A 23615-nucleotide genomic window follows, 5' to 3' on the forward strand; every position below is an offset into this window, starting at 1 on the left:
AACGACCCCGAAGCAACTTAATCACCATGCAGGAGAAGGAAGGAATCAAATCCGTCGCAGTCCTTGGCGGAGACAGAGGAACAAACAACCGCCTTCTTCTCCCTCGCCGACGGCCGCTTTTCCCCACGTCCTGCGCTTCCTAGCTAGCCAGCCAGCTTGTATGTTTCCCGTCTTCGCTGAACTGCCTTAAACCAATATATAGAGGCGTCCATGACAAGCGCCCGCCCTCCTCTTCCCAACTGCGCCACTCGCAGTAGCTGCTGTGCGAGAGCCGCCGGGCGGCGGCAACCCAGTTCCCTTTTCAGACCTCCCTCAGCCATTGGTGGCTTTCGTTGTCTCTCCAGCCTTGGCCCCGTTTCTATTGGGAGGAGGGAAACCGAGCTCCCCGGCAGCGTCCCGCCTTCCTTCTCCCTCCTCCGCCCCCCCTACCATCATCCCGGCTCTCTCGAGCGGCTCGCGCTGAGAGGTAAATAGAAGCAGGATCTCAAAATGGCGGAGCCAGCGAGTCTCGTACGAGGTGCGACGGTAGCGGCGCCGCCAGCGCCGCAGCAAGAGCCCTTCGCTTCGAACCTAGCAGCGGATGGCAGAGCCTCTCAGCGTGGCTTCCAGCCGGCCGCCAAGCGCGTGAAGGGAGAAGAGCGGGGCCTCAAAGGCCCGAAGCGCGTTAACGGCGAGGGCGGAGGCAGCAGCAATAGGCAGCCGCCACAGCCGCCACACATACCAGTGGCGCCAACCCCGGTAGGTCACGGGAGCCCTGCCGTGTGGAGCCTCACAGCGTTTTCTTCGGGAGCCTGTGCTGGCGGCACGACCAGCGGCGGGTCATTCGTTTTCCCGCCTCAATTGCCCCACAAGTTGCTTCTGCCGCCGCCCTCTTCCCACTCCCACCAGTGCTTGGCCGCAGGCGTTGATGGAGGCGGAGGCAGCAGCAGCAGCAGCAATAGCAGCAGTGGTGGTGGTGGTAGCACGAGCAAGAGCAAGAGGCCTAAGGAGAAACGCGACAAGGAGAAGAGGAAACTTGGAGCCCTGCCTGTGTCGGTGGCGGCAATGGGGGGAATAGGAGGAGGCGGCGGCGGCGGCCTGAGCACGACTGGTCGGGAGGAAAACGGCGACGTGAAGATGTTGCTCCAACCGCAGCAGCAGCACCACCACCACCATCACCACCACCGTCAGGAAGGTGAGTGGCGTGACCCTTCTGGGGGCAGCGGTAGGCCCACACCACCTCGATGATCAGGAGGACTTAGGGTATTAAAAGTATAGGTGGAGGTGGTAGGGCTGCCGAAGAAACGGGCCTACCCACGTCGCTGATGCCTTGGGGCTCCCCCCAAAAGACTGCCGTGTAAAGAAGGGAGCAGGAAATGGATGTTCTCAGCGAGTCTGTAACCGGAATGGCTGCCTGGCCGCACATGGAATAAACGTTGGCTTATTAGCCGCGTCTGGCTAGTGGGTGGTTGTCCCTAAACCTTAATCTCCAGGGCTGCTCTATCCTCCTGTGATGGCTAGGGCTACATCTGGGAGGGATTTAAAGCCGGTGGACCTCAGTGCTATCGGCGGGGTAGGGGTGATGTATAAATATTGTAGACAAGGCGGCAACAGCAGCAGCGCAGTCTTGCGGCTCCTGTCAAAAAGGGGGTGTGGAAACGGTTGTTGCCTTAGGTGGAATTGCCAGAGGCCTTAGGTTTTCAGACCTATTAGGGAAATATGGGCTCCTTGTGGTGGATGGCAAAGATCCAGACTAGTATCTAGCAACAAAATTGCCTTCTTCCATTACATTGCAATTATGCAAACTTCGGTAGGGCATAAATATCCATCTTGTGGGGGTTAGAGGCTTAATGAGGTTAATCTTGATAGATCGTGTCCAGTGGTAGATGCAGATGTGCAGCCCATGTAAATTATTTGAACATTTAATCTTGTGACCAAATTTAAAATGTTACTTTGGTTTTAGAAATTACTGGCTTATTCTAGCTAGCTTATAAGGATTCAACTGTCACACAGTTGCTTAGATATTAAAGAAGTGTTGTAACATGATTAGAACCCAAAGTGTTTTTAAAAGTCCTAATAGAATAATCCTACAAAATACATTTAATATGAACTTTAGGCACAATTTTATCTCTTGTCAAGATGTGGCTGACCTGAATAGGATGCAGATGGAACTTACTTCCAAATAATTGTGCATAAAATTTGACCTAATAGGACTTCCCATGGATTCAGCACAACTAGTCTCCACTTGACATTGATGTAGCTGATCATTCTGCTTTTTACACTAATATAGACCTCAAGTGGGAAGAAGTGGGATGTGGTAGGGAAAGTGTTAAATTGGCAGGATTGGCAACCTACCTTGAATTTGTGGAAAGGCTGAAATTCAAAACCAGGAAGGATGTTAAGGGACAGCCCTAGTGCAGTTAACAAAAGAAAAATCATACATACTCTTCTATACACATACAACTGTCTAGATATACAAATAATACCAAATACGCCCCCATAACAGAACAGTTATTGTTGAATAGAATGGCAGCTGGGCAGGTTGGTACATTTGATGCCAACTAGTTTATGCAGGTGCAAGCAAGGATTTAGTGGCAGCCATCTTAGCTGGAGTATAGAATGAACTCTGTTTCTCAGGCATCCGAATTCAACATGTTAGAAAGTGTTAATTGCAGTGCTTCAATGAACCTGTATTAGTTTCAGAATAGTGCTAAGCTGATAAGGGTAAATTTCAACAATGAATAGTGCGTGATGCTTACTATTGCAAAGTTGTACAACAGCTTGCCCCTTTTGATTCAAAAGGACTGCATTGGTCTATGGAATTTATGGATTGTATTAAAAAGATTTACAGTGCTGAGTAAAAACATTTACTTGGAAATATGTCCTAAAGAGTTGGTGGGATTTACTCTTTAGGCATACATTGGATTGCAGCCTTAGATGCTTCACTTTATTGAAACTTAATGATGGTGGGCTGCTGAGTCCCCCTATTTTCATTAAATCTCCATCCAAATATTTGTGTAAGCCTTTAGATTTGACATTGAGGAAAATCCTTGTCAAATTTGATGCTTCTCCCTAAGTCCTGTTGAAAATAAGTCTCCAATCACTTTATTAGGAACTCCACAGTGCTGGAGCTGTGTTCAGTGGCAAGATGTCTATCACAGATAAAGACTACATAAACTGGAATAAGTACTGGAGAGCCAAAGTAAATGTAATGGGACAGCCATGTTTATTTATTCATATGTCTGTCTCCTACATGTAATAAGCAGGGGATGGGGAGTCTTATATGTTTATATGAAATGAAGTGTATGGATGAGGGGAGTGAAACTGTCCACCTTTCCACTTATATCGTTGCAGTCCTGAAGCACTGTTTTCACAGCCCAGCTCTGCTCCTGGAAGGGAGCCAGGTTTGGGAGAAAAATGCGTGACATACTGGAGTGCAGCAAAGTAAGGTGGAGAAGGCCAGCCCCTCACCTGCATGTTCCTTTCATGAAAAAATAGACACCACCACCCTGCCATTGCATTGTGTGTGAAATGAGCAGATGTGAATAAAAAACCACATGGTTGCCCTATCGCATCTAATTTGGCACAGAGATTTCAGACGTAACACCATGTAGTTACTTGTCCTTTTCAGTCGCTGCTTGACTTCACATTAGTTTTCAATACGCAACAGTAAGCCATTCACTCCTGTAACATATCTAGAATGCACACATGTTTTAGGGGTATACCTATCAAATGTGACTATAATATAAAAGGTAATGTTTTTATTTAAAACTTTTCTTGGCTGCACTTCAGGGCAGAGGCCCTCACAAGGCAGTTTACAACAATAAAATACATAAAATATTAAAAGCAATAAAAGATTCAAAGCAATAAAAACATATTCAAAATATAGCAATTAAAACAATAAAACCATCAGGAACTCCTCTTTAAGTATTAATTTAGCTACATTAAATTATTTGGGGTGGCTAAAACAAAAAGGATTGTGAATGGCTCCAATAGGATTTCTCTAAGCTGAGAGAATGAGCATTAAAATGGCAAATGTAGTTCAATGTAAGCAAGTGTACAGTGATGTACATTGAGGCAAAAATCCCAACTTCACATATAAGCTAATGGGGTCTGAGCTAATAGCGACAAACCAAGGCAAAGATCTTGGGGTTGTGGTGGATAGCTTAATGAAAATGTTGACCAAGTGTGCACCTCATGTGAAAAAAGCAAATTCCATTTTTGGAATCATTAGAAAAGGAATCAAAATAAAACTAGCAATTTACAAATCTGTGGTGAGATCCCACTTGGAATATTGTATACACTTCTGGTCATTGCACCTAAAAAACAATATTGTAGAGATAGGAAAGGTGCAGAAAACGGCAACCAAAGTATTAAAGCAGCTAAATAACTCTCTTGTGAGAAAAATTTACAACATTTGAGGCTTTTTAGCTTAGAAAAAAATGTGAGTAGCTTAGAAAAAACAACAACACCCAAATGGTATCTGAGCTAGCAGTGACCAACCAAGAAAGAGATCTTGCAGTTGTGGACAGCTCAACGAAAGTATCAACCTAATGTGTGGCTGCTGTTAAAAAGGCAAACTCCATGTTAGGCATAATTAGAAGAGGCATTGAGAATAAAACTGCCAATATCATGCTGCCTTTAAACAAATCTATAGTGCCACCACACTTGGAATGCTGTGTACAGTTCTGGTCACCATACTTAAAAAAATATTGTAGAGCTGGAGAAGGTGCGGAAAGGGGCAACTAAAATGATTAAGGGGCTGGAGCATCTCCCCTGTGTGGGAAGGTTACAACAGCTGTGACTGCTTAGCTTGGGGGAAAAGGAGGCTAAGGAAAGACATGATAGAGGTGTATGGAATTATGCATGGTGTGGAGAAATACTAGAACCCAGGATCATTCAATGAAGCTGATTAGTTGGAGATTCAATACAGATAAAATGAAGTACTTCACACAGCACATACACGATTAATGGAATTTGCTATCAGTAGATGTAGTGATGACCATTAAGTAGAATGGATTTAAAACAAAATTACATAAATTCATGGTGTATAAGGCTATGGGTGCTAATCATAATGGCTATATATTATCTCCACTATCTGAGACAGTATGTGTCTATATGCCAGTTGCTTTGGAACACAAGCTGGAGATGCTGTTGCATTCGGGTTGTGCTTGTATGGTTCCAATAGGTATCTGGTTGGCTGCTGTGCCAACAGAATGCTGGACTAGGTAGGTCTTTGGTACATTCAGTGTTTCCCTGATTTTGTTAATGAGCAAAACTGTTTCAACAAGATTAGTGACAGTGAAAATGTTTGAGAACGTGTGAGGACATGAGATAGGAGGAAGTTTTTTTGTTTTAACGGCCAGGCTAGTGCATTTTTAAAACATCCTGCTAGTTCTACAAGCCTATAGCATGAGTAAGTATTACTTCCAGTAAGCACAAGGAAATCTTTGTAAAATGGGAAACCTCTGATTTTCTCTCCCCTTACTCTCATTTTCAGGCAATCAGTATACAACTGACAGAAGTACGTGTAGGCATGCGATCTAGTAATTGATTAGAAATATTAATTTATAGTTTGTAGTTAGCGTGATATAGTAGATTGTGTCATACATGGTCTATATGTTCAAATTTCTGCTCATCTATGAAGTTCACATGGTGTCCTTGAGCCAGTCATTATCTCACAGCTTAATCTACTTCATAAGAATTATGAGAATATAAAAGGAGTGTGTGGATGGGAAAGGGAAAATTGTGTACATTCAGCCTTCCCCAAGCTGATGCCCTCCAGACATTTTCCACTACAGCTTTCATAAACCCTGGCCAGCATGGACAATGATCAGAAATGCTGGGAGATGCAGCCCAAAACATCTGGGGGGAAACCAGTTGGGAAAGGTAGCTTTAAGATATTTGGAAGAAGGTGGAATAAAATATGAAAAATTGTTAAAATGTTAGGCTTTAAAACGTTCTGAAAGATACTTGTTCATCTTGATGATAGTGACACCTGGCTAAACAATCTGGACAGTGCATGGTCCAAATGATTCTTGCATTAATTTATCCAGACCTCCTTTTCCTCCCACGGTGGTTTCATAACTGATTTCCCCAATGTCTGAACACTAGATGCACTTCCAAATAGAGAGATAAATGTGCTTTGTACTAGAGAATGTTGATGCTGGAGTGTGGACAAGGATCTGGCTCGCATAAGCATACTTCTTCCAGTTCTCTATGCCTGGGAGTACAGCCTCAGGAATTCAAAATTGGAGCATAGTGTAGGGGTTAGGGTGCAGCTTCAGAATCTCCAGTCTTCCTTCTCTTTCCTTGTAGAGCCAGTAGGAGGCTCCTGGTAAGGAGGGAGAGAGGGTTGCTATTCGACCCCACCAATTAGTCTCTTGCTGTTTGACTTGTTGGGAAATTTATAACATCTCCCATGTGCCATCTCATATAAAGATCCTCTGGACATTTGCATCTAACTATGACCAGCATCAAATGTTTCAGATAAAGATGCCATAAACCATCAACTCATAAGAGTTGTGCTAAAGCTTAAATTGGTTGGTATTAGTAAATGGATTTTACCAATAGAACCCTTCAGAATCCTTTTCAAGAAAATTGCTGTGTTGCACAGCTTTACTAATGCAGGAACGGGGAAACAGAATTAAAATCTACATAACTGGAAAATGTGAAGTACAGCTAAACTTAATATAAACAGCCAGCTATAACTTCTTTTTTCTGTGACCTTCACTTTTGGATGAATTTCATCATACTACAAATGTATCATAAGACCAAAATGTTGTCATAGTTAATAGGCAAGGTTACATTTTAATTTACGTGAATTGCTATTTTCATATTACCTGTCACAGAGTGGAAGTTAAAGTGTCATGGTTATGTACTTTAAGATTATCTGAACAATTCTATATTATGTAGCACTTAATGTGAGGAATGGTTTCTACTTGAACTCTTATGTTTAAGTAGTTATATCATTACTTATATGATAGATGTTTAGAGGAGCCATATAAATGCCTGATCTGTACCTGAAACATTGGCGGTGCATTTAGGATGATCTAATATATACTAATGAGTTAGTGATTAAATGACATGGACAGAGCTTTTTGTTTTGAAACTATGACTTAAAAACTCATCTTACCCCTTTCTTCAAGTGATCTAATCATTACTTGTTCTAACATAAATAAATAGTGTAAAACCTTTATGCAGCTCTAACACCTTACGGAGCTTGTGTTGATTTTTATTTTTTTATTTTTTCTGTTGCCATATCAGCAGATAAACCTTTTTAAGTTCTTCAGGGCTTGAACTATTCAAGTGCATTAAGCGTGGGCAGAAATTAACTTCAGAAGCAATTCCAAGTCTTGGGATATTTATATAAGACACTCAAGAACATACGGAAAGTCTTACTGCTTCATACTTTTACTAAAATGGACAAACCACTGACTAGTAAATGCACATTTAGGTGTCACTGTTTCAGATTTAATATGGAATGTTTATCATGAATACTGTTTTCTGAAGTGATGAGGAGCAAAAATATTCGCTGATGAGATTACATTAGTAAAGGACACTGAAATTTTGCAAATTGAATTTACAGCTGCAATTCTGTGCACACTTACTTGGGATACAGTAGGATTTCTGACTAAACAAACATAGTAATATAACCCCCACCTTTTTTAATACACTAAGCCATAGACTGTATGCATAAGATTTACACAGTAATCCTCTGCATGTTAAGTAAGTCCCATTATTACACAGTACAATTTACTTCTTTGTATCAGTTCAATAAAATACTGAAAGCATGACAAAAGCATGAAAGTTTGGCTGAAATACTATGGTTTAAAAAACAAGCTATAAAGAAAAATTTGGTGTCAATTATAAGACCTTTAGTTGGTACAAATATTGATTATATATTAGCCTTATCTCTGTTAACTTCAGTATTTCATAATGAGCAAACATTGGGCAATATTTTATACTGCCACTCCATTTGCGCTGTTGGCATACTGCTATAGGTTGCTTACGTTAGTGGTATGTCAATAGTGTACGTAGAACAGCAGTGTTGGATATTGCCCATAAGGTCTGGTGACTTTACTATATGGAAATAAACAGAGTTCAAGATCTAATGTCTGATAGCCATGTTATTTCATACAAAGAGCTCAGTAATTAAACTGAAGGCAACCTATATTTCCATTTTTAAGTCAGATACATAACACAGCTTCTACTTAAATATACTAAAATAAATGTAAATTCACCACATGAAACATAGAGATAATATAATCTTATTGGTCAAATGTATAGCTTCTTGCTAAGTTGAATTTGTTGAAAAATACCAAAGACAAAATGGGCCAAGGCCTAATTTTAACATTAAAAAGTGGGCATGGATATTTAAACGTCTACCAACAAATTTGAAGAAAACTAACTTAAAGGAAAATCTCTTTAAAACAATTTGTCAGTGGTATTTAAGTCTACGTATACTGTGTATTCTTTACCCAAATGTACCGGACATCTGATCTACTGAAGGACATGTCAGTCTTTCTCACAATGTGTTTTTTTTACATATCTTTTGGCTTTTAAACAAAACTTAAATAATATTCTAAAGATATAATGGGTTGGATCCAGGCAGAAAGTACTTCCAGATAGAGGGCTCCTAATGCTGCCAGTCAGAAGGTATTGTGCTGCTATTCCATTTTTTTCTTCCTTAACGGATATTCTGCAGTAAGAAAAAAGATGGGAGAACTTGTGGAAAAATGCAGGAGGATTATGAGTGAAAAATGCTGTTGTTTGGATTCCCTGCCCAATAAAAATTCTGTGAATGAGTCAGTATTGCACCCTTAGTCATATACTCAAATCAAAATATGACTTAGTCTAGATCCAACTCCCTGTCTATAAGAAGATTATGAGTATCTGCTATCTGGCTCCTAAAATAAATCTACTAGGTTATCTAAAACATAAAGTAGAACCAAGAGATTTACAATTAATCCTTAGCTTATTCATAGCTGGAAGAATATGTATTGCTAAATATAGGAAAACACATTCTACGACTCCCAGATTGGTTTAAGATTCGGGAAATAGCTTTTCTTGGTAAATCAAGTTTCTTGTGTTGAAATTAATATATTTGGTAAACAAACATGCAGGCAAACTGGTTGCTATAACAATTAAACATACTGGTTTACAATTAAGCATTTATTCAACATAGGAGCATAATCCAAATCCTTTGATCACACAGCCAACATTTTGCTCTGCAAAACTATATTTGCTTAGACAAATCTGTTTTGGCTTTCTGTACTCTTACTAAGATTGCTTATTTAGAATTTTATCCTGATAATTTTTAATGTTTACTTGAAAGTAAGTGTTCTGAATTTTTTAGAAGCAAGGGCAAAATTGTGTTTCTACATAAGATGGAAAGAATCTTAGTGTTCTTGGTTGTCATATATATTCATAATATTAGAACTAACTGCAGAGTTCAGGTGGTTGGAGTGCATAAATCAGAGCACAAATATACACAAAGGTAGCTCTGTTGATGGTAAGAAAAATGCTAAAGTCCAGATTAGTGTCAGTTAGTTTTTTAGGTCAACCAAATTTTAGTGTTTGTTTGTTTATTTATTATTATTTATTTATTTACAGTATTTATATACTGCTCCCCATTTAAAATTTTGGAGTGGTGTACAAGATAAAATAAAATAAAAACAGATTAAAAAAGATTTTTAAAAGAAGCAAAATGCAAAGTGAACCATGGCTGGTCATCAAGGGTAGGCTTCCTGGAACAATGACATTTTCAGGAGGTGCCAAAAGGAATACAATGTTGGCACCTGCCTGACCTCCAGAGGAAGGGAATTCCATAGCCGTCACACTGAAGGCTCTTCCCCTGGTGGACTTCAATCGTATGATAGGTCCATGTGGAGCCATCAGGAGCATGCCTTCGGATGACCTCAGTGACTGGGCAGATTGATAGGAAAGAAAGCTTTTTCTCAGGTATTCTGGTCCCAAGTTGTTTAGGGCTTTGTACACTAGTACAAGAACCTTAAACCTGGCCCGGTAGCGAATAGGCAGCCAGTGCAGTTCCCTCAGCAAAGGTGTTACATGCTGGAAAGGGGCAGCTCCGGACAACAGCCGAGCTGCAGCATTCTGCCACATTGCTAGAAAGCTGCTTATTCTAAAAATTGTTGTCAAAGGTGTTTCTTTCCTTATATAATACAGTTTATGTAATTTGGAAGGAACTGACAAAGATAGGTAATATCTCTTAGTTTTCTAAAAACATGTCTTAATCATGTCTGTCATTTTTCCCAGTAAACCAATAACCTTCTCATTTGAAATTCATGATTATTTTTTTACATTAAGTGCATTCACAGTGCTGCCTCTGAATATATGTGTGACTGTAGAATAGGAGCAATCAAATGTTGGTATATTGTGCTCTTTTGGTTGCTAGAGTGCGGCTGTTGTCTTGGCCTCTTCCTTTTGGGGAACTAACTTACCACAGTGAGTTGCCTAAGAAAAAGGGAGATTGCACCACCTATGTCTTTGGCACTGGAGCACTTTACCCCCAGGAACAGCTGATAGTGAGGGTCAGGCAAGTGAACATTTTGGAGTGTGGGATCAAGGAACAAAGAGCTCCCTAAACTAGCTACCAAATAATTATGGAATCATTATTAAGAGAAAATGAAGGTAGTCTCGTTGGCCCCAAAAAAAATCCAAAAGAAAAATGCTTAAATCAATATCTTTATTAGGCCAACCCAAAGGTCACAAAATCCTATTAAGCTTTTGGGTTCTTCAGAACTTTTTATCAGGGAAGGTGGTCCAGAAAGCAAATGGGATGGGGGAGTGGCTGATCATAAAGCCATGGAGTCTGCGTATGGAAAGTAGAAGGGGGCTACATTCAAATTAGGGTTTACTGAGTACTGAGACATGGGTCCCTCCCAAAGGTTGCTGGAAAGAGAAACTAGCTACTTGCTTTTCCCCAGCTTGTTTGTGTTTTTCCATCTCACTTCAAGATTAAAGTGGTTGGCTTGTTGCATGAAATCATATTTTGTGCCTTTTATTGCTCCAGTTTACAAAGGAAGCCTAACTGTTAATGGTAAATTGATATGCATAAAGTCTGTTGTGTTTTTCCTCTTGTTGCTACAAAGTTCTTAAGCTTCTTTCCTTGCTGTCTTGAGGCAGAATGAAAAGGGAATATATATCCATGTATCCTCCTTACCATCAAGGCTTCCTTTGTCATATTGTCTATGCTGGATACAGTAAAGAGTTATAAAATCATAATTGCTGATGATAGTGATTTGTTTTCTTATAGTTTCTTTCTGTTCTTCTGTTTTTGCTGAGTGTTTTGCCTTGGATGGAGGCAAGGACCTATGATTAGACTTCTCTGTTTCTACTTCAATAATGCAGTAATTTCACCCTCCCTCTGACAATGCTTATAGAGTGAGGTTTTTAAAAAAAATTGCCTTAGATACCTTTGATCACAATGTGCTTCTTGCATAATCTTTGACTACTGATTTAAGATGCCCTCTGGAAGCAGATCTAAAGCAGTTGCATATTTTAGCATCCTCATTATGCTAAAATAGATTGGAAAAACCTCTCCTAGGTTTTGAAACACTACACACTTGGTCAGTTACTACTTATTTTGTGTCATGTGTTTCTAACTTGGAGCAGTCTGCTGGTTGACTTCTTCATTCTAGTTAACATTTATTTTCTGGTGATTTAGAAAGCCATTACAGTAGACATGTGAGCTTTTAGATAAATTAAACAACTGGGTTTATGGGAGAATATTGTATGTTGGCTGTTTATCCATTTTTAAACATGAAATAAGTTCTGTACTATTTAAATGGGCTTCTTTAACATAGGCAAAACATCAGAATGCGCTTTATAGGGTGTCATTTGCAAGCAAGTTGTCTTTTACTGCAAAATTATCCTGTTCTGGTGTTCATTCTAACTTTACTGTGTCAGATAGCCCTCGGTAGCAATGATATATCTCCTAATTGGAGCACAGACTGGAATATTTATATAAAGGGCTGGAGAAACTCCCCTATGAGGAAAGGTTACAATGTTTGAGGATTTTTAGGTTAGAAAAAAAGAGAGTAACTAGGGGACATGATTTGATGTGTATAAAATTATGCACACTGTAGAGAAAGTGGGTAAGGGAAGATTTTCTCCCTCTCTCAATTCCAGAACCCAGGGTCATACAATGAAACTGAATAACTCAGACGAATAAAAGGAAGAATGTCTACATACAGTGCATAGTTAAAACTATGGAATTTGCTACCTTACCAGCCTGAGCAGCTTTAAAAGGGGTCGTAGACAAATTCATGAAGGCTAAGGCTGTCAGTTGGTTGGGTTCATACAACACGCTAATCCACCCAGTGTTGTTGAACCGTGGATTATCGTATTGTCAGAACACAGCACATTTCCTGCACTCTAGGTTATTGTGTTGTCCGAATGCAGTGCATTTTAAACAGGATGACTTGTTAGCTGCAGAGTGGCTTGTTAACCACCCCAAAGAGCCCAACAACAAGCCATGGGTTCTCAAGTGGCTTGTTTGAGAAAAATAAATCACACTACATGGTTAACAAGCCACCCTGCAGAAAACATGCTGCTTTCAAACAGCACGATAACCCATGGTGGGTTAGCGGGTTCCATGAACCCGGCCTATAGCTACTGATCATGATGCCTACATATTCACTGCATTTATCAAGACAGTATTCCTCTATATGTCAGTTGCTTAGGAACATGACTGAGAGGGTACCGTTCTGCTCATGTTCTGCTGTGAGATTCCTATAGGCATTTGGTTGGCTACTGTGCAAACAGAATGCTGACTAGATAGGTCTAAGGTCTGTTCAAGCACAGCTCTTCTTATGTTCTTAATTGAAAGTGTTTCATCAATGGTTAGTAGTAATTGGTATTTTATATCACACAGTTGCATTTTATAGAGTTTTATTTTGTGATCTTAACCACCTTGAATTGTGGGAAGGGCACGTTATAAATTACTAAATAAATTTGTATGAGTATAAGAGAAGCCTGTAATAGTGAACTGTCTGTGTTCACTTTTTGAATACCGTTTTGCTCATCTTTTGTAAGTCTAAGGAACCCGTAGACTTCCAAAATGATTTCCTGTTCCTGTATTCCAAAATTGTTTCATGTGTATATAGTATGTGCATGCATGGACATTTTGGAAGTTGTCTGCATGATATGAGTTTTGTAGTACAGTAGATATCGCAAGAACAACAATGAATTATGTATAAAATCCCCCAAAATCTCCTCTCTCGAGATCTTCAGAAGCTTTTTGCCTTGAAAATACGTAGAATATTTACTTTGTTTTTAAACAAAGTTGTAATTTCTCTTTTATAATTTTCTTTTGGTTGAGTATGAAAAATGTTTCCTTTTTAGATCAAATCGTCAGAGATAAAATCACTGAAAGGGATAAGGAAAAGCAGAAAGAAAAGAAGAAACACAGGTTAATGTCTGAAATCAAGAAAGAAAATGGAGAAATGAAACTATTTCAGAAAGGTAAGTTTTCACAAAGCTCCCTCATGTGTGTAACACTGCCCTTTCCTAAATAATTGGATTACTTCCTAGTTTGCTTGGTCCAAACTCAATTTAATGATGTGGGTAGTAGAAACTTGGTCTCTAATTTCTCCTTTGATTATGTACTTAAGGAAGAGAGAATCATTTGGTGGCAGGATGTCCAGGTCTACAGAGACATGCATGGACTATTTAGCGGTTACTTATTTATATTATTTAAATCTATAGCCTGCTCTTCACCTTATGGTCACATACATATCAATAAAACATCTTCAAAATCACCCATCAAAAGTTCTACTCACTACACAGCATCACTTTAGTGAGAAAACACAGTCTTATATCCTTTATCCATTTTTAAAGCCCTGGGTAAAGAGGTGCATCTTGATTTCCTGATGAAATGAGTACAATGAATCACTAGAAAGCTCTCAAAGGGAGGGAATTCCACAAACTTGGGGCCTTTCCATGCAAGAATCTCCAAGGGCAGTGTTATTAGTAACAGTACCTGCCCTGCTGATGTTAACACCAGGGTTGATAATAATCAATGCTTAAAAAAAAGATTTCTTTAATTTAAATCTGATTTAAAAAAAATGAAACTTGATTTTGAAGTTTTCTTAAAGCAATTAGTTTACAAAAAGAGCTTAGGTCAAAGATACCATCATGAATACAAATTATACAACTTCTAGTTATATTCTGTGAATATGTTAACAATAGGTTATTGAAATTGGAGATAACCTGATAAGTCCTATTCTGCACTGAAGGAGGTATACAGAAGTACGCTCTCTCTCACTCTCTCGGCTTTGCCTCTCAGTGCATTGAATAGAGAATTTAGGGAGATGTAATAGATCTGAACAAGGAGGGTGAGTCTGGATATAAATGCAAGGGATAGGGGAGGGAAGTAGAAATTAAGAACATAAGAAGTGCCCTGCTGGATCAGGCCAAGGGTCCATCTAGTCCAGCACTCTGTCCACACAGTGGCCAACCAGTCATCGGCCAGGGATGAACAAGCAGCACATGGTGCAACAGCACCCTCCCACCCATGTTCCCCAGCAACTGGTGCACGCAGGCTTATTGCCTCAAATACTGGAGATAGCACACAACCATCAGGGCTAGTAGCCATTGATAGCCTTTGCCTCCAGGAACTTATCCAACCCCTTTTAAAGCCATCCAAATGGGTGGCCATCACTACATTTTGTGGTAGTGTGTTCCATAATTTAACTATGTGCTGTGTGAAGAAGTACTTCCTTTTATTTGTCCTGCATCTCCTACCAATCAGCTTCATGGGATGTCCCCGAGTTCTAGTATTTTGAGAAACCAAAAATGAATAGAATATATTTGTGTAATCCTGACTCCTGAGGAAAATTCTACTGCATGTATCCTCCATTGTAGAAGGTTCATCTTCTGAACGACTTCACAAGTTCATTCTGCTTTAGTACTAAATGACCAAATTATCCTCCCATTTTTTATGAAAAGAATTCAGAATAATTGCTTAGTGTGTACCTATCTTCTAATGAAACCTACATAGACAAATGTGTATTAAGATTATATTAAGCAATAATGTACTTCTACTAAAAATGGTGATTAAATAGAATCTTCTCACTAGTGATTTAAATAATATTGAGTCCTCCAGAAAAGCGATTTAAATGATTGATTTAAATCAGATCAACCCTGCTTAACACCTCGGCTGGTATATGGGGGAGGAGATTGTCATTCATGGATACTGTTGTTGTTTTTATACTGTTTTTATGTTTTTTTAAAATTTTTGTGTACTTTTAATGTTTACTATTTTTAATTGTTGTAAACCGCCCAGAGAGCTTCGGCTGGGGGGCGGTATATAAATGTAATAAAATAAATAAAAAAATAAAAAAAATTCAGACATTTGAGTCCCAAGTTAACAGCAGCTTGAATTGCCCTTAGAAACAAATTGGCCATCAGTGAAGATCTTTTAGACCTCTAGTAATATGAGTCTTACTGACGCTACTTGTCAAAATGTGGGCTGTGGTATTCTGCACCTTGGCAGCTTCCAGGCAGTCTTCCAGGGCAGCCCCACGTAGAGTACATTGTGATAATCCAATCTGGAGGTTACCAGAGCATGGACCACTGTGGCCAGGCTTTCATAGAAATAACCAACTGTGTGTGATGAAATAGTTAATAGTGCCCGACACATGAGACAATAACCAACAGTTGTTCAAATAATTAAGTCTGCACAGCTTGGTTATTTCGGCCAAATAACCAACCATGGTGTGAAAATGTGCTGACAGACGACACAATAACCAACTGTGGACTTTTTAACCCACCATTGGTTATCGTGTCATCTGAACATAGTAATATTGTTAAGCAACAGAGGCTTGCTGTGCAATCTATAAGTGCTTTATTCAGCCAATAGAACCCCTGAAGTGACTACAGAAGCTAAGAGCTATCCTCTAGGCCTACTTAGCAAAGTAAATCTTTTGGTAAGAGAGCTAGTGAAAGCAAGGCAGTTGCATTTCTACTATGGATCGGTTTCCCGCCATTCTCGGCTTGTTTTTACTGAGCTCTTACCTTTGGGGAGGATCCTCCCAGCCTAACTTCTGATGGGCAGCCAATCTGGTGTGATGCCTCCCGCCTCCTTCTCTCTACTCTGCCCACTTAATCCAGTGGCAAGCTCTGACATCTGTCAGTCCTGAAACTTCTTTCTCCAACAGGGCCTGGATTCCCATGGGAAGGAGAGGAAGACAGTCTCTGAGCCTGGTTGTCCTCAATAAGGCCCTGGGAAGGTTCTTCACTGGCTCCTGGGAAGTCTTGGGGAATCCCCCCCTCCCCACTGCCACTGCCACACACACACACACACACACTCTGTCTCTGCTAGATTTCTTCTAACTCTATCTCTGAATCAGAGTCCGAAACCAAAACAGAGAGCCTGGACTCACTGCTAATACATATGTGACATATATGTATGTTCTTACATATTTGCTAAATAAGTGAAAAACATTAATTACAACTTTGAAACTGCCAAGCATGCCTAATATTGTATTTGAAATTAGCATGCTTTAAGGTGGATTCCTGCATTGAGCACGGGGTTGGACTCGATGGCCTTATAGGCCCCTTCCAACTCTACTATTCTATGATTCTACATTCATTTTTATTAACAAATTTATGAAATGGGAAAGTATTTCAGCTGGGGTATATCGAAAAAGATGGAAAGTGGACCATCCTGAAAATAACAGGATTAATTTGGAAGTTATAACTTTCAATGAAAATTACAAGATTCTTTGTCAGATAGGTAAAGTAGCTGTAGAGGTATATGCTGGCACTTCTACTCAAAGAATTGAGCACAGGCTGTAGGGCTGATCAGATTTCTTGAACAAGCTTGAAGTTTAGACTTACCTTTTATTCTAGGTAGAATTTGGAATATTTGACAGAAAATCTGAGCTGTCATTGTTAATTTCCATGGCACTCTTGGTAGTGATTTCCCCCCCTGTATTACATGCATCACAAGAGAGTGCTTGGATATCTGTCTTTCCCATCTATATTGGAACCCCTCTGCATGTGATGTCAAAATTTTAAGTATCTAATGAACTTTACTTTTGTATGTATTTCTTTAATACACTTTAGTATCATTGGAGATTATGGTGGTAAACATGTCAGGTGATGAAATTGGTTTGAATTTCAACAATGCTATATTCTTAATAAATGATCAAGAATAATAATAGTGTTGCTGCTCTTTAGGGATTATGTGTGGTGTGTTTAAAGTTGATATTTTTGGAATGTAGCTTGCCTTATGCTAAATAACTTGTGTGTCTTTATAAATCAGGTTTTTTATTTTATTTATTTGTTTATTACATTTTTATACCGCCTAATAGCCGAAGCTCTCTGGGCGGTTCACAAAAATTAAAACCATAATAAAACAACAAACATGTTAAAAGTTATCTTCTTGGTATGTCTCTTCAGAGTTTGAAAAAATGAAAACAAATCCTTTCTTTTTTTAATAGGTGTGAAGGAAAAACCAAAAAGCAATTCAGAAGATTTACAGGTTAAAAAAGTAAAGAAGAAAAAGAAAAAGAAACATAAAGAATGTGAAAAGAGGAAGCGTCCAAAAATGTACAGTAAATCTATTCAGACCATCTGCTCAGGATTGCTTTCTGATGCTGAGGATCAAGACGCCAAAGGCATAGTTGATAATCACCTTAAGGATTTCAATGGAAAAAATATGGATCCCAAGAAGGACTCTGAGTACAAGATACGAGAGAACAGTGAGTTTCCATTTGTCTCATTAAAGGAGCCACGGGTTCAAAAAAAACTCAAAAGGTTGGACACGTTGGAGTTCAGACAGTTCATTCATATTGAGCACCAGCCTAATGGAGGTGCTTCAGTTATCCATGCCTACAGTAACGAACTCTCCCACTTGTCTCCTGTGGAGATGGAGAGATTTGCAGAAGAATTTGTGGGTCTGGTTTTTAGTGAAAATGAAAACTGTGCAGCTTACTATGTAATGGGAATTGTTCATGGGGCAGCTACTTACTTACCTGACTTTTTGGACTACTTTTCATTTAATTTTCCCAACTCGCCAGTGAAAATGGAGATTTTGGGAAAGAAAGATATAGAGACAACAACTATGTCAAATTTTCATGCTCAGGTAAGAGGTTATTTTTCATTTTCTAAAAACATCTGATTTCATATTATGTTACACTTGTCCATTTCTTCTGGATAGATGCAATTTGTTAAATGGGAACACTGAATTGAGTAAGGGAAATACTATGGAAAGCTAATGCCTACTTGAGGAACAGAAAGCATTTTCTGTTTATGTTTGTACAGTACTAATTACCAAACTATGCTGGGACATGTTAGTGTGCTTGATAAATTAAATAAAGGTTCTTGTGAGTCCAAAGTAGCTATTCATAGAATAGGTTGCCTGCTGCATCTCTGCATTATTCATTGAGTGTGCCATGAGCCTCTTGCGGGGTTGGGTGTGGGTGTGGGTAAGGTAGTTCTTCTGCGTTCATTGTGTTGGGTGTGATGGAATGATCCAATCAATCCTGAAGCAGAGACAGCAGAAGTACCCCTCCCTCAAAAGAAGCATATTCATGACAGTAATTCATGAAGAAACAAAGCAGGCTCCTCTGAGTATGGGTAGTTCCTAAACATTCTAAAGATGAACATTTTGGGGTCTAAGGGTAGGTATCTCCCGTTTTAATTCAGGAAAAATAATGTCCCTTCACTCTCCTATCACAGGAATATTTTCTGAGCGTTTCTCAATCGTGTAATTATGACACAGGAACATACCTGCATATTCTTGATAAAATTATCAAAGAGATCAGAGTTTTGTATATGTGTTAAGACTGAAATCTTGCACATGCTTATCTGTGACTCAGTCCCTTTGAGGACTGCAGCATAAGCTGATGTATGCATGTTTGAAGCAATCATATTAACTGGAGAAAGAAAGAAAAGGTTGTTTAAATCCTGCCACCTTGAAAATACTAACATAATTCAACATTTCTTTAATGTAAATCCAGTGTTGGAAAGATCCAATTCAATACTTACACAATGAATTTTGTAAACTTCAGAAAATGAAAGACTTGCAGAGTTGAAATAAGTATGTCACCTCTTACATGTTAGTGTTTTTTGTTGATTGTATTTCAATCATTCTTTGGTTTTTCACTTGATACATAAGAGAGAGGCATTAGAGGCAAATTAGAAATAAGGAAATGGAGGCTGTATCTGTACAAATTCCTTACCTTCACATTGCAGGAGTAAAATGCTTGGCAGATGCCAAATTGTGCTCGTGGACTGTATTCCTGACGGTGGTGTGTGTTTTGCAACATTTTAAAGTACTGTTCCAATGCTGTCCTCAGAGTATTCCTCATTTAGTAATCAATTCTGGTGCAGTAACAATTCTGCTAAGATTGCTACATTTAAGTTGGTTGTGTAACATTATTTTAAAAGACTGCTTTAAAAACTGTTACATGCAACCTGTTCTTTCCACAGTGCCAGCAGAACGCACTGCTATCTCAACAGGGAGGTACTGCTAGAAATGTAAAATTTCTGGAAAATTTGAAGCCATGGAAAACGTTTTTTCCCTCTTTTTTCCGGGAAAAATCGGACATTTTCAGAAAAATTGAAATAATGCAATATTAGCACTTTTTACAGATTGAAAGTCTCTTTGTGACTTTAGGAACATAAAATGTAATTATGTCCAAGTTGGTTTGGCATAAAATTATTTCATTTGGTATATTAAAAGTACAGTGTATTCAAACAATTATTAGAAACTGAATTTACTTGTCTTTTTTTTTTTTTTACCTTTTTGGTAACCAATGGAGCTGCAACACCTGAACTGTAAGGAACTTCTTTGGTTTTGCCTGTTTATGTGGAGCAGGCAAAAATAATTAAAAACAACAACAAAGGAAACCATCAACATTAGTAACAAAGACACTTATGTCTCCGTTAAATTTAAAAACGTAAATTCAATTTGTAATAATTACTTGAATACATTGTCCTTTTAATATACCAAATGTGATAATTTTATGCCAAACCAACTTGTACATAATTACATTTTATGTTCCAAAAGTAACAAAATGACTTTCAATCTGTAAGAAGTGCTAATATTGCATTTTTTCCATTTTTCCAAAAAAATCTGTTCCCCCCCCACACAAAAAAAAAACCTGGAAAAAGTACTTTTTTTCCATGGCTTCAAAATTTCCAGAAATTTTACATCTCTAAATATTATACACACATATGTTTTTTTCAGTAGTTGTGTCAAGTTGGAAATTACATATAGTTAGAATTGTTTTTCTTTTTCGTATAATATAGTGAAAACAGATGAAATGGTACCAGAAGTAAAGTTTGTGCCTGTAACCATTCCATACATGCCCTATCACAAGCTGGCACATTCATATGTTGAGTAGTCAGAGGCCTGGGCAGATGTGCTTGCTTACATGTTAACTGATAACTGTCTACATGAATGAGGTGACTCACATGGCGTTTCTTGTATGACAAGACAAATGTTTTATCATCATTGGTGTCACATTTATTTTTGGCCGTGCTGCATCCTTTTAAAGAGTTTTATTTGATTATGTCCCTGTACATGTATATATAAAAAAGATACTTGCTTGAAGAAAAAGCATAGCTTGTTACCTATGACTGCATTCTTACAATATTTATTCCTTTTGAGAAAATATTACAACATGCTTTGTCCCCAACTTGGTGCCTTCCCGGTGTTTTTGATTTCAATTCTCATGAGCCCAGCCAACGATCAGAAGTGCAGCGATGGGTAGAAATGCCTTTTTCTAGACTAAATGGTTATTGCTTACATGTCAATACTGTGTTTTTAATTTTAATATAAATATATTATTTGCCATAAATATACTTGTAGACAGTAATCTCTAACACACTTCAAGTTGCTCAACAGCTTAAGCTAAACATTTTCAAATATCTTTGTATCGTGTTTGTTTAAATATATAGGGGAATATATAGGGCTGCTAGAAATAATTAGTGGATTAGCAAGATAAAGCTGGCTGTATCAGTTTCTGTGGAAGAAACCTGTTCACATACACTCAACAGTTTTATGCATTTAAGAACAGTGTATTGTTCTGATGCCAGCATTTGGACAGTCACTAGGTTTTGAATGTTTGGAACAGAATAGATGGTTGTTGGGTATACGTACACGTAGGAAAGCTGGAGATGAGATAATAAAAAAGGGGCGGGGAGGGAGACATGCTTATAAACCTGGTCTTAAGGCTGTTAAAACAATCAGGTATCTAGGAAGTTGCTGACTCATTAAAACAAACAGTATAAAAACATAACTTATACACTTGAATACAGTGCCATCCCTGCTCACAGATAAATGTAAAGATAAAGTGCTGCTGCCTCAGCAGTGATTTTATTTTGATAGAAAGAAAGGGAAGTGTGTAAAAATCCTAGGGTGTACATTGAAAAAGCAGGGGATGTATGAGAGAACAATTTCATAGATTGATATAGCTACAAGAGTTGATTCAGTATCCTTGTATACATTCAGCTTCTTTCTCAATGCCATAACAACTTGATTTCATTGCCTGAAAAATCTGACACTTTGACTTAACATAGAGTTTGAAAAAATCACATTTCTCCCAACAGGAAAAGGATGAAGCTTTACTTTATATAAATCCTTTTTTCTTAATCACTAGCTCCAGTACATTTTAGTCTTGTAATCAAATTTCTTGTTATTCTAGAAGATATTAACAGATTAGCATTTCAAATAAGACAAAAGTATTGTGTGGTATGAATAATAACTCTTGTCTTTTTGTGAATAATTGTTTCTCATAACATGAAAGACTTACTCAATCCCTCTGCTTATGTTGTATGTGCACCTGAATTTAAGGTCAAATATTTTCTCATTCTCTCTTTCAACTGAGTTGTAGCATTGTTAAAATACAACAATTTGATACACAGTGTTTTCTGTACAGCCACCTTTTCATACCTGCCACATTTTGCTTAACTCCCATATTCTAATGTATTTATGTGCTTCTTTACATTAAATATGTCATTTTATTTAAGTATGCATTGAAGTGGTAAACTACATTACACTTTTCACAAACCATCTGATCATAATTTCAGATTTTCCATGTTTACAGTACTGTGAAGAATTTTAATTTAATTGCCAAATACCTTCTGTGTTTCAGGAAACAAATCTATATTTTTGTAAGTGTAAATCACTTTGTAAAATTATTTCTCCTATAAATTAACAGACACTTGTGTACTTTATTATGGCTTGCTTTCAGGTAAAAAGAACATATTCCCATGGTACATATAGAGCTGGCCCAATGAGACAAATCAGCTTGGTTGGAGCAGTGGATGAGGAAGTAGGGGACTACTTTCCAGAGTTCCTTGATATGCTGGAAGATTCACCTTTCTTAAAAGTAAGAAGGAAAGGGAACAGGGAAGAAGTATTGGTTTTCATTTCAAAGATGGTTGTAGAGATTAGTTCTGAGTAGATGGCCTGAAATTGGTAAATTATCAGGAACAAGGAGACAAGTAAATGCATTCCTGCAGCTTGTATTCTTTATTCGTATTTCAAGGGCCAGTCCATGTTCTTCATGTTTGAGGCTATTAATTTCAGATTAAAGCTACACTCCAGTGCACATTTTCAAGGCACTATGAAAGCACTAAAATTCTTAAAACACTAAAATGCTTAAGCACAGTGTACTAGATTGCATTACATCACCTGTAGAAATGGGCATCTTTGAGGTACCCGTGAAGTTGATTTGAAAATTTTAATAATGTACAAGTAACACTATGGCCCTCTACAATCTAATGGAATTGCCTATTCCAGTTTTGTAATAGATCGATTATACACCATTTTTCAAATTTTAACAGGAAGACTTTTCATTTTGTGGGATAACTGGCATATCTAAAGCACTGGTGTTTAAAAAATACTATTTCTTCTTAGTGTACTTTGCCATGGGGGACACTTTCTAGTCTGAAACTAGAGAGTCGAAAAGATAGTGATGATGGTCCCATCATGTGGGTACGTCCAGGAGAACAGATGATCCCTGTGGCAGACATGCCAAAGTCACCTTTCAAAAGGAAAAGGTATGTTGAAACATTTGGCTTTATTAAATGCTTACTATTATTTGATACCATATTCCTTTAGTCTGAAAATTATTTTCAATTTTAATTATTTATTGCATTTCTATATCGCCCAATAGCCGAAGCTCTCTGGGCAGTTTACAAAATTAAGACAATTCAAAACAAAACAACTGTATAAAACCATAATATAAAATACAATATAAAATACAATACAATACAACCAAGATAAAAACAGAAGCAATGCAAAAATACAAATTTAAAATAGCAAGGTTAAAATTAATTTGTAGACTGTTAAAATACTGGGAGAATAAAAAGGTCTTCACCTGGCGTCTAAAAGAATATAATGTAGGTTCCAAGCGATCCTCCTTAGGGAGCTCATTCCACAGCCGCAATTAAGAGCAGCTTGCAGCAATTAAAACATGTATGTATTTATTTATTACATTTCTGTACTGTACTGGTGGGTGGTATAGAAATGTAATAAATAAAACAAAATCCATAAACAACATTTAAAAAAAATTAAATCAGCAGAACAGCCAAGAATCTCAGCATAAACAAATAACCTGGGTAAATATAAAAAAAACTTTGCCTGGTACGAA

The 23615-nt window shown here is 38.1% G+C and overlaps 1 protein-coding gene across 1 annotated transcript in view; it reads left to right on the plus strand.

Annotated features, from left to right (window-relative positions):
• The first annotated feature begins 450 nt into the window (after positions 1-450).
• Positions 451-23615, plus strand: part of RSBN1L (round spermatid basic protein 1 like) — a 34365-nt gene continuing 11200 nt past the window's right edge. The window contains exons 1-5 of the mRNA XM_063134205.1: positions 451-1174; positions 13348-13467; positions 17451-18094; positions 22212-22349; positions 22880-23022. Coding sequence (XP_062990275.1) covers positions 490-1174; positions 13348-13467; positions 17451-18094; positions 22212-22349; positions 22880-23022 — 1730 coding nt within the window. The 5' untranslated portion in view covers positions 451-489. The remainder of the gene's footprint in view (positions 1175-13347; positions 13468-17450; positions 18095-22211; positions 22350-22879; positions 23023-23615) is intronic.

The sequence above is a fragment of the Elgaria multicarinata genome, chromosome 9, assembly GCF_023053635.1.
Source record: "Elgaria multicarinata webbii isolate HBS135686 ecotype San Diego chromosome 9, rElgMul1.1.pri, whole genome shotgun sequence".
NCBI lineage: Eukaryota > Metazoa > Chordata > Lepidosauria > Squamata > Anguidae > Elgaria > Elgaria multicarinata.